Genomic DNA, 14645 nt, shown 5'->3' with positions numbered 1-14645 from the left:
TCACACAGCTAGGATCTGACTAAACCAGGACTAAAACCCAAACCAATGTAGCTCTCAAACCTACTCTCTTAAACAGCACACTGTGCTGTCTCTTAATCTATATACACATGCTAAATATAATTTCTTGCATAATGAGGTGATACTGTTTAAACTGCTAACTTCACTGAATAAAACTGTTAACTTCATTGCTATTGATCCTCTTAGATAATAAACAACTTGAAATTAAAATGCATCACAGGCAAATCCAAACAAGATTAAACCACAAGTACAATGCAACTCAGGCCCTTTTAGCTGGTCACATACCTCTGGATCATCTGTGTAATCAAACATCCTGAAGATGACCTTTGGCATCGGGTACACGGAATCCTCAGTGTGAGGAGGTGGTGTGAAGGGAGGCAAGTTGTGTTGCAGCGCTTCACACAGGATGCTGTCAAAGGCAAGGTAAGGCCTTAGGATGTGCCGCTCCTGCCAGTGATCCTTTTTCAATTTCTGAATCTGGGCCCACAGGCAATCTAAATACTGAAGACATTAATTTTTCATAATTAATATATACTCGGAGGCTAGAAGAAATAACACGAGTAGACAAAACCAAAAATCACCACTTCTAAAATACAGGGTACAAAAGTAAACTAACTTGCAATTAAATATAGTACAAAGGAATGGTGCTAAGTTTTTGTTTTAATTACTGTATAACATCTATCTGGCTGAGGCTATTACCTCTTACATTTTTCAAACTGGGCATGTAGAGAAGAAAAAAATGTCAACTCTATGAATCTGGAATCCCCAGAACAAGGAATGTTTGAATTATATTCTAACATTTATTAAAGCTCCTCTATAAGCCTAGGGCTCTAAGGAGGGAGACCAGTGATATGAAACGTGGAAACTAAGCTAAGGTATATAAATGGCATGATGTGAATACACCACAGAGGTAAGAATCTCCTGGAGCGCTGACTGTGCTTGTATCACAAGAGACTGAAATCAATTTACCTCTTCTTGTGGATGTGGCTTCTCAGCAGTCCACACTTGTAACATGGGCACGTGAGTCTTTTGGCGTCTTCTAAAGATAAAAATGATAAAAGATGTTCAGTTGCTTTCTTAATAAAATGCAAATTAAAGCAGTGAAATACATTTTACCTATCAGACTGGCAGATATCAAAAATTTTGATAATGTACTCTATTAACAAAATGTGGGTACACATGCAGTTTCACACATTGATATAATCTCTTTAGAAGATTTGGAAGAGTATAATCTCTTTAGAAAGCAATTTGATTAAATCTATCAAAATTAAAATTATTAGAAGACACTTCAACACAGCCCCTAAGAATTCACATTCCCCACAAATGCATTTGCACATGTATAAGGATATTCACCAAAACATTGCTTGTAATAGCAAGAGACTGGAAATAACCAAATTTGTCTACCAACAAGAAATTATGGTACATTAAAAGAGTGGAATACCACACTGTTGAAAAGAATGAGGTAGAGTTCTGTGTTTTTAATGCAACAAATTGAAGTTAATATATATTAAGTCAGAAAAAAGCAAGTGAAGAACAACGTATATACTGTCCTACCATATGTGTATAAGAAAGGGAAAGAGCATATGCCAGCACAAATGCTCAGATATTCATACTCTTTTATTTTTATTCTTTGGCAAACATCTACATTTTTTAAGAAAACCAGTATAACTTTTCAAAGATATAAAAACATTTTAAAAATCTCACATTTAAAGGTAGCTTAACATAATAAAAAAGCATATTTCTATCTTTGGACTTCTTTTAGCTTTATTTGTAAATGACTAAATAGATATTAACAACATCCCAAGAAGTATCTATGAATAGATAGAAAATGAAACTTACAACAAAATTACTCTGAAAAAACTTAAAGGAATACAAAACCATTACCTAGCTGCTGGGTAATGAAGCATAAGTTTACCAGTAAACGTATTGTTAGAAGTAAAGGTTGAGGACCAACACCTTAAGGACTTGGTTTACGATTAATGTACATGAACTATATTGTATGTTGTCCATCTGTGGTATAAATTAATAATACAGATGTCCAAACCTTTCTCTCAAGTATTGTGATTCGATAGGTCTGGGGGGCTGGGGCTAGAGCATATTTAAGCACTATGGGAGATTCTTATGCACACTAACATCTGAGAACCACTGTATTAAGATGTTTTATGCCTTTGCAAAACACGACAAAAGCAACTATGTTATCAACTCCTTTGCACGGAAGAAGTAAGCAACATATTTGATTACTCTGAAGTCTCAGTAAGTTGCAACACTAGGGGTATGAAATTACCTACAAAAAGCCTTAGGGAACCGCTTATTGTTGAGACATGGTATTACTGACAGATAAAATTGAACACATGTATGATAGTATCAGGAAGATGTCCTTTACCTAAACAACAAAGAGAACTATGAACTGTGCCCTTACTTAAGATAGCTTTCAGTGTTGGCAAAGATGCGGTCCATCTCTGCATCTTTCTTCTCGTACAACTCCTTCCCAACCCAGGGCAAAGATGACAGAAATGCATACACGTACCAATCCCGTCGCACCTATAGAAGTTTTTAAAAGACAGATTTAAAATATATGCTAGCTAATTTTCATTCATGTTGTATTTATTCTTGAATGAAATCCTATGGAAACTACTTGACAGGGCTTAAGTAAGACATCTGGCTCATTCAGAGTATTTCTAGATATTTTACTCTTACCAGACAGAATCATTTGAATTAACATATCGATGTCATGAGCACCCACCAGTATGCCAGTTGACTTTACTTTTAGATATTAAGGATTTATAGCGTGACAATCTATTTATTTATTTATTTTTTTCATTACTAAGGGCTACCTGTGAAAAATTCCTGGTATTATATGGACAAAATTCTGCATAAGAAGTTTTCTTACCTGAGGTACATCTTCTTCCTGAGTTACACTTACAAAATTTTCAAACATAGCAACCATTGATGGGGCTGCAATGACGTGACAATTCACAAGATCAGATAAAAAACGAACCTGTTGGGGAAAACAATTCCTATTAACCTGAAATACCCTTTTTAATAATTATAAAACAAGCAATCCTGTAATGACTGAAACCACAGATATGAAAAACTATAGCCCAAGGGCCAAACCTAGCCTGCTGCCTCTTTTTTTTTTTTTGCATAGCCTGAGAACTAAGAATAATTTTTAGATATGTAAATGCCTGGAAAAACCCCAAAAGAATACTTTATGATTCATACAAATGATATGACATTAAATTTCAGTGTCCACCAGTAATCTTTTACTGGAATACAGCCATGCTCATGTGTTTATATATGGTCTATGGCTGCTTCTGTGCTACAGCAGCAGAGCTGACAGATGTGACAGACCTTAAGGCCAGGAATCCACACGTTTGCAGATTTCCATTCTATCCTATACTAAGAACCTAGACTGTAATAGTCTAGCTACTTCACCCTAGAATCTCCTTTTCTGTTTGGCTGTGAAACAATTTTTATTGGATTACAGAAATGAAAACTTCTGAACACTTACAGGGTGTCCTTGGTGTGCCACTGCTAAGCACTATTAAAGTCCCTGTCATATGCTCAGTCTCGTGGGACAGGCATAATCTCAACCCAAAATGATGACTCTTATAATACTGAGGTAAATAAAGTCTCTAGGACAGTGACAAAGGGAGGAGGGGAAAGCATCACGAAGGACAACTGGGCTAGGATGAGTCAAGTATTCTCAAGTGGAGAGCAAGGGGAGTATTCCAGGAAGAGGGGTTCAAATACAAGGTGTGTTCAGGGATCTGCAAGTAATTTTGATACAGTTGGAAGGTGTATGGGAGACAAGAATAGAGAAACAAATAGAGGGTGAGGCTAAGGAGACTGGACTTAATCTTAGAGCCCAATGGGAGTCCACACTTTGATTTGTGTACTCAGTAAAAAAGAATGTGATCACTTACCCCAACACACGTGTATTTATTTATAATATACATTGGCCCACTGCCAATCAATGTATTAGGTATTAGTAAGGCTTAGTTCCACTAATATTTACTTTCTGCAACCCAATGAATCATCTTGTGCACCAGGGTTTTAAGACCATCAATTGTAGACAATGGAAAGAAACTGAGGTTTGTAACCTGTATCCAACATGAGTAGAACCTAGTTATAGAAAGAGCAGTCTGGTGCCTCTGTAGAAGAGAGAGAATCTGGATGCAAAAAGACCAGTTAGAGACTAAGACAGTAGGAAGAAGGGATATAGTTTCCTGGAGACAAAAAAGAAGGGACAGGCTGGAGAGAAATTTCGGAAGTATAACTGATAGGCTTAGGGACTGCTTATAGCACTAGGGGGCAAAGGGAAGACAAAACTTAATGCTCAGGTTTTTAGATGGGTTGTTCAGTAGACAGCAACTACTGTGTGTGACAGAAGGAAAGAAGGTATGAATAATGTGTTAATTTACGGACTTCTAGGCAAGATACCTTAGGGCTAGCCTGGTAGCATTTGGAACACAGGTCTGGAGCTCAGGATAAAGGGGGAAGCAGGAGATACAGATCATAGGTTTGGGGGAGAGGAGGGTTGTCAAAATAAAGGTGGTTTACGAAGATGTGACAGAAAAAAAAATGCTTCGGAAGAGAGAGTTTAAAAAAAAAAGTGAAGTGAGGCTAGAATCCTGGGAAACAAACATTTAAGAGGCAAAAGGGGAACAGAAGGTAGGTGGCAGTGGGAGGTCCTGAAAAAAGTGGTGCTACACAAACTAAGAGATAAGAAAGTAGTGTAGAGTCATGTGCTGCAGGGAGGTAGACTAGGATTTAGAAATTTCTGGACTTGGAAATGAGCTCTGTGGAATCTTCAATGAGAATAGTTTCAAAAGAGTGGCTGTTGTGGTGAAATGGGGAACTGTATTTCAAGAGGAAGGATAAATTACATGGTTGTAATTCACCTCTCCGACTCCTTCTGAAAACTAAATCATAATATACTAAAATAATAACTTACCAAATATACAGCTTCATTATAACTGTTTGCTTTCAAAGATTCTTTAAGTTGACGAATCATGGCTTCTACAAACTCTCCACCAAAGTTGTAATTCCTGGCATTCAGCAGTCCAACTAATGTTGTATAAATTGTCAACTTCTCAGGTAACAGACGTGCACTGATTTGAGAACCCGGTACAATAAGAAAATCCCAAAACAACAGCATTATGTTAAGTTGCTGAATTTTGTATTATAAACCTTTCATCATTTTATTAACTTTGGAAGATTACTTTTAGCTGTTTTTAAAACTACTTCAGAAAAGGCATAAATATTGAGTAGAGTTGCAGACATAGCTCCCACAATTTTTCATTTTAATTCTAATTAGTAAATCCAAGAGTTAAAAAAGTAAAACTCTCTAATTATGACGTTATCAAACTAAAATAAATATAACTAATGCTAGACCAGTTTTTAGTCCAATGTGCTTAGTCGAATTGAATAGCAGTTCTACAGAAAGTGGTTTCCATGGGAAAATACCTGGGAAACACTGGGTGAAACAAGTTTCTTTAATCCAGAATTATTAAGGGGGAGATGCAGCATTTCAGCATTTTTAACTTAGCTAACCAAATGTCTTACGATCAGAATTCCACTTTGAGAAACACAAGAAAAACTTCAGAACTGAAATTAGTTTCAACTAAGTTTCTATCAGTTAAATTGTTGAATTTTTAACATGGCATTCTGACATAGTAAGATTTTTTTGCATTCCAGTTTGCTTACTCCAAGTGTGTTTTCATTAAAGTTATCTGAAAATTAGGGAAGAGGATTATAGTAATAAACCTTTGGAAGAAGCAAATGCTGCTTCCTATTTAGGCGGCCTTTAGAAATTAGTTCTAAAAGAAAAGCAAACAGGAACTCATGATCATTCAGATTCTCATACACTTTTTCTGTTTTCCCAAGGTACCTAGCAGGGTATTAGAGGCAATTTACGTTTTAAAAAGATATTTACATTGATAGCAACCCCTACCCCCCCAACCCAAAAGCCGCAGCTTCCATCAGAGTTTAAGCATAAATCTACTCCATCTAATAAATGCTTTCAAAACAGAAAACATCTTAAGGATAACAACAGCAAAATGATTTTTCTTAGTAGTTTCTTAGTCTAAGAACATGTCTTCCTAAATATTAGATAGATTCCTTTTAAAAATTGTAACCTACATTATTTGTACTTTGAGAGGTTAATATAAAATCTACTGATAGTTTCAATTTGTATTTTTAAATTTCAAAAATGAGCTATAGGCATTTAAAAACATTATTTTAAAAATAATTTAAATGACAATATAAAATACCTAACAGATAATTCATAATTTATTTTTTTTATTTTTTCCCATTGGGTGGTGATTATTTATTTTTAAATTTTTTATTAGGGAATATTGGGGAACAGCATGTTTCTCCAGGGCCCATCAGCTCTAAGCCATTGTCCTTCAATCTAGTTGTGGAGGGCGCAGCTCAGCTCCAAGTCCAGTCGCCATTTTCAATCTTTAGTTGCAGGGGGCACAGCCCACCATCCCATGTCGGAATTGAACCTGCAACCTTGTTGCTGAGAGCTTGTGCTCTAACCAACTGAGCCATCCAGCCACCCCTGTGGTAGCTCAGCAGCAGCTTGTTGTCTTCAGTCTAGTTGTGGAGGGCGCAGCTCACTGGCCCATGAGGGAATCGAACCGGCAACCCTGTTGTTCAGAGCTCACACTCTAATCACCTGAGCCATCCGGCCACCCCAAATAATTCATAATTTAATGTAAAGCACAAAGATCCCTTTATATAGAAGTCACAGCTACTTCTTCGCAAGGCATACAATTCAGGGTGATCAATGTCTATCTGAGAGATGAAAAAGTCTAGAATGCTAGTTCTACCATTGGGAGAGACCATTTCATGCTTCCATGTGAGACTTTTCCCACTTTAGTTTCCTTACAAATTAAATGCTGATACTTGTTCTAGCTAATAATCTAACTCAGAAAGATTATGCCTACAATAGCTGCAAAAGCTTCTTCAGTCTTCTAAGAAGGGCTATTACTTGAGTGACCAGTTGACAAATTTGTTTAGTACTACTGGTTAGAACTGTAAATTAAATTCTATTATATATATTTAAATGTACGTGCGTAAAAGAAAATCTCTGAATGTGAACATGTCTACCTCACTGAAAAAGTCAACTCAAACGATTCTAAGATTCCAAGAAACAAAACAGAAGGAAAATGCTCAAATTTACTTCTCTTTATCTCTAAGAGTTCACCAAAGGGCCGAAGGTCATTTCATGTGTACAAATCTCCTGACAGAAGGAAAGCTAATCACATATGGAACATAACACAGTGAACATTTCCCAAAGCATTTAAGAGTAGATAATACATTATCACCTGGATTCATAAATCTTTTGCATACATACACTGTACAAAGAAGCCTTAAGATCTTGCTCTTGTAGTTAGGAAGATCAGCTTCCAGAACACCAGCCAAGCTTTCTAGGTTGCTCTCCAAAGAGCAGGCACTCTGCAAAGGACAGCATATGAAATGTCTGTTAAGTACGTAGCAATTAGTGAATTAAAATTTCCTAGGTGATCATAAAAAGTTAGTCTTACACGCAGAAGGCACTAAGACAGGTTTAGTATAAATCTATTCAGATAGTTACTGTTCTTTAGATACCCATGAAAAGAGAATGAATGAAAATTTAAAAGTAAGCAGTCTAAGCAGAATAAGTATTAGAAATGAGGACATCATGGACTCTATTCTCAAATTCATTCACTATGTGACTCTGGGCAAATTTCCTCAAGTATCCAGGACTTGTTTGGCTCTTCATTTGTAAACTGAGAGGACTATTCCATAAGAACTCTTTTAAGACTCATATTCTATGAAAAGCACTAAAAACATTTAATTCTCAATTATCTGCATCCTAAGTGTTTTAATACGCATTTACATTGGCCATGCAAGCTTTGCCTAAAACAAATCATCAAGTTTTCAGCTGATGAAATTAACCAAAACACAGTCAAAGACAACCGGAAGCCCATCACAGTCCGGACCAGTTTCGGTGCATACCTTTTCTCCTACTTTGCATATTAAAGATTCCAAATGATCTTCGGTTTTATTTGCATCAGAGGTTTTTCTCCTTTTGTGAGGCTGTCCGCCTGTTTCAATAATGTAAAAAATTGACATTACATGATAAATCCACTGTCACAAATTTTATTTAACTTTTCTTAGTACTATAATCTGTTTTCTACCAGAAGCCTTACTTTTTACACATAATAGAAGCTCTTAACTGACGTCCCACTTCTCAGACTAGGCAGGATTAACCAATAGTCTCCATTCCCACAGCCACTATAATAACTCCAAGAGGTAGGCATTATTTATGTTAAATTTTGTGTAAAATTCCTAAAACCTGTTAGTGCCAGCAGTATGCATCATTGTAATAATGAAAATTACTACGTAAGCCAAAAAAATATGGGTGCAAAACCAAGGAGTATGTGTTGGAAAGGTTAGGGGAAAAAAGCTTTTGTAGCAGGTATGACGAGGAAAACTTCAAAAGATGGGCAAAGGAGCATAAAACATTAGGATTCCTCACTAGCTTTACAAGTGTCTGAAACGAATAAAAATAGTGCTGGTCCCACACAGCACTAGGGTACAGATTATTCCAAACAACGGGAATTACAATCAGCAGACATATACTCAAAGAAACGTCTTCAGCACTATACCAAATATTTGCTGGGGGAAAGAAGTATGTTTTATGATTTCTGCTTTAACTGGCTCTTGATTCCCTACGTTAACTACTGATCCTATTATATTCAAAAACTGTATCATTCAAAGACTCTTTAAAAAAAACCCCCAAACCTCCTATTCTGAAATCATTACAAGTCAACTATTTGTCCTTTTGATTGCTACAGAATTCAAGTTAAATGAAGTTGTGCTAAAAATCAACCGTAAGCACCGGACTGTCTACTATTCAGATTCTTGGCTGTTAAAGATCTCTTACTATTTTGTTTAAAACTGTAACACCCCCCCCTTACCTCCTGCTGTGGAATAACATAAGGCTTAAAAATTTAAATAATAGTGTTAAGTATGGAACATACTGCTGTTGCTACATACAATGTTGGCTAGTCTTCCAATATAATTCCACTTTTGACTTCCTAGATGGGGAATGGCATGTGGCCGAGGAAGCAACAGTCTGTGACTGTGCTGGAGAACTGTATTAATAATGAAAACCTGCAGATGGATATAGGGTTACTCAGGAGCAAGTTATATATAACTTCAATCTTCTCCAGACTTGCACAGCCAAAGGAACTGAACCATTTTTACAGAGTTCATAATCACTTACTTGCCACTGAAACATGGCTTGAAATATATGGTGATTATCATAAAACACAGCACTTGGCTATTCTAAGCTTGTGGTATTAAAAGTCATTCCAATGACTGAAATGATCTTCATGTACCACTTGAATATATGCTGAATAAAACTAATCTATTACTATCCAGGTAGGACCAGATGAAAGTATTATAAAAGGCCACAGAATAAAGCACTCTGCTTTGACTCCCCAGTTCCTTAGTTATCATTATGATCTGGTTTAAATAACCACTGAATAGTTTTGAAGGGATAATGCCATAAAAAATACAACAGGCATGCAGTGTGACAACTGAAATGTATCCCTGGAGGTACTGCCTATGTAAAGTTGCAGACATGTGTGGCATAGTGGGATCAGTGACCTTGAATCTTAAGTACACAGGAAACCTAAGTCACAGGATCTATATATAAAGGTTCCACCACCTGAAGAGCCAACTTTCACACAAAGGTCTTCTGTTTCCAAGATTCGATCATTAAAAAAAAATTGCGTATTTGATGCAATGCTTATGTAAGCTATCAGCCAGGACATTAAAAACAGCCTTCTCTTGGAGCAATGGTTCTCAACTGGGTGAGATTTTGCTCCCGAAGAGCCACCTGGCAATCTCTGGAGACTACATGAGTTGTCCCAACTTGGGGAGGGCGACTGACATCCAGTGGGTAGAGACTAGGGATTCTGCTAAATATACTACATTGCACAGGACAACTCCCAACCACAAAGAATAACCCAGCCCAGTGTCAACAGTGTTGATGTTGAGAAACTCTGTTCTAGAAAGCAGAATACTAAATAAGTGTTCTTCAGAACCAGACTCCAGTAAGGTTGGGAGAATGCACACACTGAAAAACCAGCCGAATGAGAGCAGTTTGTTGTTTTAAACCTTAACCACTGCCCCCTTCTTTCTGGCCCATCTACTTTGCCAAGCTTTATTCCACACCCCACCTCCACGACCTCCCTAAATTGACTATCCATCTGACTCGTTCTGGTGTCAGTTTGGAATCATACCCGTCTTTAAAGCAACCCTCCCAGATCCTCTTGTAAGCTTGAAAAGGGGAAAATGATGATGTGGGGAATAGGATTTCTGAAGAAAAACTAGAAAATACAAGCATACAGTCGTATATCTGAACTGCAACACCTTTTTCTCTTCCCATTTTGACTGTACCGAACAAGTTTTATTTGGAGAATAGTGGGAGGCAGAAAGTATTAAGAAGTAAGAGATGCCCCACTCTCACCTGATACTCAAGAGAGTATGAAGGAAAGAGGGAACCATAGACACAATCTGAACTCATAAACAGTCACAGGATATTGAACTCAGAAGAGAACCTGGGCGAGAGCACAGGGAAGTAGAATAAAACACCCTAATTAAGAATAAAATTTGGGGAATTAGCTGAATGTTTTCACGTACCCTCAAGAAAACATATTTATGGTAGCTCCCAAAGCAAGAACAGATTTTATATTAAAATATAACTATGTAGAAGTTTTGCAATGTAAATTAAAGTTACATTGCCACTTTACTCAGACTCCCTTGGCTAGTATAGAAAAGAGAATCAGGTCTCTCTTAAACCCATCTAAAAGGATCTTAATACATCAAATAATTTTTCCCCTCTAAAGTGATTCTAATTTTATATGGATACTTTGTACTACATCTTATATCCTTATTTAGAATTAGATACACTATAAGAAGTTTTAGACCCACAGAGTCAAAAACAAAAACCAACAATATAAAAGAGAAAGTAAAGTAACAAAACCAACAGGTGAAGTACCACAATTCTGCAGACTTAAATAAAGCAGAGGTAACCATCACTTCTGAAACAAACTATACTTTTCCTCACAGTAACAAATCCCTTCACTTTATTCATTTTATTTTTCTATAGTTAAGTAAAAAAACCAGTCACAGTCTAAAGGATAGGGGCCTAATGCTAAGTAGCTTAAATGGGGTTAAATGTGGGTTTTGGGGAAGCTGATGGACAATCTAAATACTTCCTTAAAAGAACAAAACAGTCTATTGAACAGCTATTGCCCTGTGCATATTCTATAACAACTGAAAAGCTTCGGAAATATTCTTAAGAGAGGTTCTAAGAAATAAGTTAGATTTAGCACTCAACCAGCATTCATGCACATTAATTTCCACTTAGCACTTCCCTTTCCTTGTCTATAAAATGACCTGTAGGGGAACTCCATTGGTATAGTATCCTAACTGTCTCCCTGGATCCTGAATACTCCAGTCTCAACACGGATACAATTTAAAAATTACCCTCTACGAGCTGATCCTCTGCTACCTCTCCTCACTCATTCTGCTCCAGCAACGCTGGCCTCCTTGCTGCGAGCCTTAAGGTCCTTGCTCTCCTGATTCCCTATACTTAGACACCTGCTTTCCCCCATTTAGCCGCCGGGTTTGCTCCCTTACCCGCTGCAGATGCATTTCTCAGGAAGGTCTTCCCTGAACAACCCATACAAAACAGTAATTCCCTGCCCCCCACAGCAGTCTCTACCCTCTTTACCCAGTTTTCTTTTTCTCTGTAACCACTTATCACCATATAATATACTATATTTGACTTGATTGTTTCCTGTCTGTAAAAGGGAGGCTCCATCTTTATACTGTCCATTGCTGCACTGCCAGTAGTTAGGACAGTGCCTGGCACTGTTGAATATTTGTTGAATAAATGATTATATCTAGTCAAGCACATGGAAAGTCATGGCAGTCACTGACTAAGAGCTGACAATAATCCAGCAATGCTCTGATATATCTATTAAACTATGATTATAATAATGCAGCCTATTTTAAAATAGCCTTCGATAATATTTAAGCTTCTAATATTTCTAATTAAAAAATTAACAGATGCCCAGCTAAAAGGAAAGTATCTAAAATATTTGATTCAGATCACTGTTTAGGGTAAACCCTAGCTAATTATTACCCAAATTGTGGCAATTTACAAAAGTTCCAGATTCAGTGTAGTATCTATGAGGAACTATAAATTGCCCCTTCATTACTAAATTATTCATTCACCATAGTAAACTTTAACTCCTTATTTTGCTTTTTTGGTTTTTACTTATTCTGAGGTACCTGCAGCAAGACCCAAATAGACAATGATTTAGCTGCCAGCTGGTACTAAAAGAAGGTAACTCCCAAGAAAGTTACAGCAGCATCCCAATAACCGAAGCAAAAGTTGCGTTTCTACAGATTCAAATCCAGTTCTCCAGGTAGCCCTCTGGAGACATTTTCTCTCCCTGTAGGGATACTCTAAAAGGGAGAAGTAGGAGAAGTGGAGAAAAGAAAGTGTGAGAAAAGAAAATGGAAGAACTTTAATAAAAGGCTCAAGTTCTTTAAACACCAAATGATGACTTCAAGCATATTAGCTTCTGATTAATCAAATTCAAAGCACATGAAAACTGTATTTTGTGTGCCCCAAATGTACACAAGAAGCCTCCTGTGTTTAAAAAAAAAAAGGCATGAAGCATAATTCCTGGGTAGTGAACAGGACCCTGGAACTTGCACTCACTGGTGTCTGGGCACTGCTGGCTGTGACTCCATGCCAATTACACTAAAACTCTAGACCCTTAGGTGTCAGATGAGAAGGCTGGACTAGAATAACCTTTCAAGCCATGCCCTAACAGAAATCTGATGTTTCGTTGTTAAAACTAAATACACTTGTTTTAGTTTTACCTACCCTAACTGCCCCAACATTCAAGGAGAGAAAAATGTTAGTGCAGAAAATTCAATTAAAATTTTTTGTTCTGTATTTTTCTTACATCATTGACATCTGCCAATGCTTACCACCTCTTAAGTCTTAACAGATGATTAAAGAAACATTATCATGAGCCATTCATTACAAGCATAACTTCACTTAACCATCACAAAACCGTTGAGAGCTATGTACCACCTTCTATATCACTTCTATATTACAGATTAAAGTTTAAAGAGGTGATATAACCTGAGCAAGGTCACAAAGTAAATCCTAGGGTCTAGCTTTGAACTTAAACCCCCGATTCTAAAGTCTGGCCTCTTTAAACACTACATTCTTCTCAAACAACAATACACTAAAATACTAATAACAGAATGGCTCTTAGTTCCTTTCATTGTGGATGTGTGTTCTTGACTGATTTTTGCAATGGAAGCACCTTTTCCTACTTTTAACTGCAAAATTAGTCTTGGTTTATGATGACAATACCATGACCCCCATGAGCACAACCATCCAAATGGACATGGCAACTCCTGAGCTAAATCTCTGCGAGCTCTCCAGTTCGTTTTCCAGCACTGTCTTACACGACGGAAATACAATTACGGCCAGTGCAAAATCTAACTTAACAACATGCATGTGTTTGTCAGTGACCTCTTGGGTGTGGGTAAGAGACAGATCTCTTTCCCTGAAGCTTGAAAGAAGGCAAATCAACAATGACCGGTAGGGGAGCAGAGCTCACAATGCGATTCATCAGCTCTCTCAGTCACGGCTTTGTTCCTTTCCTTCAGTAGTGTGGGAGAGCCCTTTCCAGGTGCAGGTGGAGGGGCAAAAGGAGAAACTGAGGCTAGAGGGTCCCTGCCACTGTCCCCAAGCGGCGCCGCACAGACCCACACAAGTACATACTTCTCTGCTCGGCGGTGCCAAGGACCAAATCCTGACAGGTCGTTAGAGGCCTGGGGCCCCCCAGGCCTCCTACCGGACGACTAAAGGAGCTGGGGCGAGGGGATAAGCAGGGGCTTTCTAGAAGTCGCCCAGCCACACTCCCGCCGTGCCCCCCTTCCCTCCTCGACTCCCGAACGCTCCCGGGTGGGAAGGGCTTCCCTCGAGACTCGAAGACGAAGGAAGCCAAACGTCGGCACCCACCTGGGCGCGGCCTCGTCGGCCGGACCCAGGACACTCACCGTCATTCTCGTCTCTGTGCCGCCGCCGCGACATGCCGCACGCCGGTGCGCGGACGAGCCGAGACGTCGGGCGGGAAGCGCCGCAGGAACCGCGGGGACGCCGGCCGGCCCGCCCGAGGACAGCAGCGAGGCGCGCGGAGTGGCCGGCGCGCAGGCGCACTTGCTCGCGACGGCTCCCGGAAGCGTAAGAGGAGGCGGCCGGGTGGGCTCGGCAGGTTCGGCAGAGCTACCAGCTCCTCAGGCCGCGGGCGTCCCGTCCGCTCGCCACCGCCCCCTCAGGCTTCCTCCGCCTCTCAGCTGCTTCTCTCTCCCGCCTTTCAATGTAAGTCCTTCCGGGGACACGCAGATCGCGCCGCCTCCTCGGTCCACCGAAGCCCGGGGCTGCGAGCCACGCCTGGAGGCAGCGGTCTAGGACGGACGCTTTAGTCTCCGCCTCCACGTCAGACCCGCCCCCAGGGGCTCGT

The 14645-nt window shown here is 39.0% G+C and overlaps 1 protein-coding gene across 2 annotated transcripts in view; it reads right to left on the bottom strand.

The window, feature by feature from the left end:
- The window catches only part of NCBP1 (nuclear cap binding protein subunit 1), a 37391-nt gene extending 22791 nt beyond the window's left edge, over nt 1–14600 (bottom strand). Inside the window, exons 1-8 of one of the 2 annotated variants that reach the window (XM_019729179.2) lie at nt 14182–14600; nt 8029–8117; nt 7385–7485; nt 4976–5132; nt 2909–3016; nt 2438–2559; nt 988–1057; nt 304–519 (exon numbers count right to left, since the gene is read on the bottom strand). In XM_019729179.2, coding sequence (XP_019584738.1) covers nt 304–519; nt 988–1057; nt 2438–2559; nt 2909–3016; nt 4976–5132; nt 7385–7485; nt 8029–8117; nt 14182–14215 — 897 coding nt within the window. In that variant the 5' untranslated portion in view covers nt 14216–14600. Of the gene's footprint in view, nt 1–303; nt 520–987; nt 1058–2437; nt 2560–2908; nt 3017–4975; nt 5133–7355; nt 7486–8028; nt 8118–14181 lie in introns of both variants that reach the window. The other variant, XM_019729180.2, reaches the window with a different exon arrangement.
- Between the last annotated feature and the right edge of the window lie 45 nt (nt 14601–14645).

This window comes from Rhinolophus sinicus, linkage group LG04 (assembly GCF_036562045.2).
Source record: "Rhinolophus sinicus isolate RSC01 linkage group LG04, ASM3656204v1, whole genome shotgun sequence".
In the NCBI taxonomy this organism is placed as follows: domain Eukaryota; kingdom Metazoa; phylum Chordata; class Mammalia; order Chiroptera; family Rhinolophidae; genus Rhinolophus; species Rhinolophus sinicus.
This window is presented reverse-complemented; position numbering and strand designations above follow the sequence as displayed.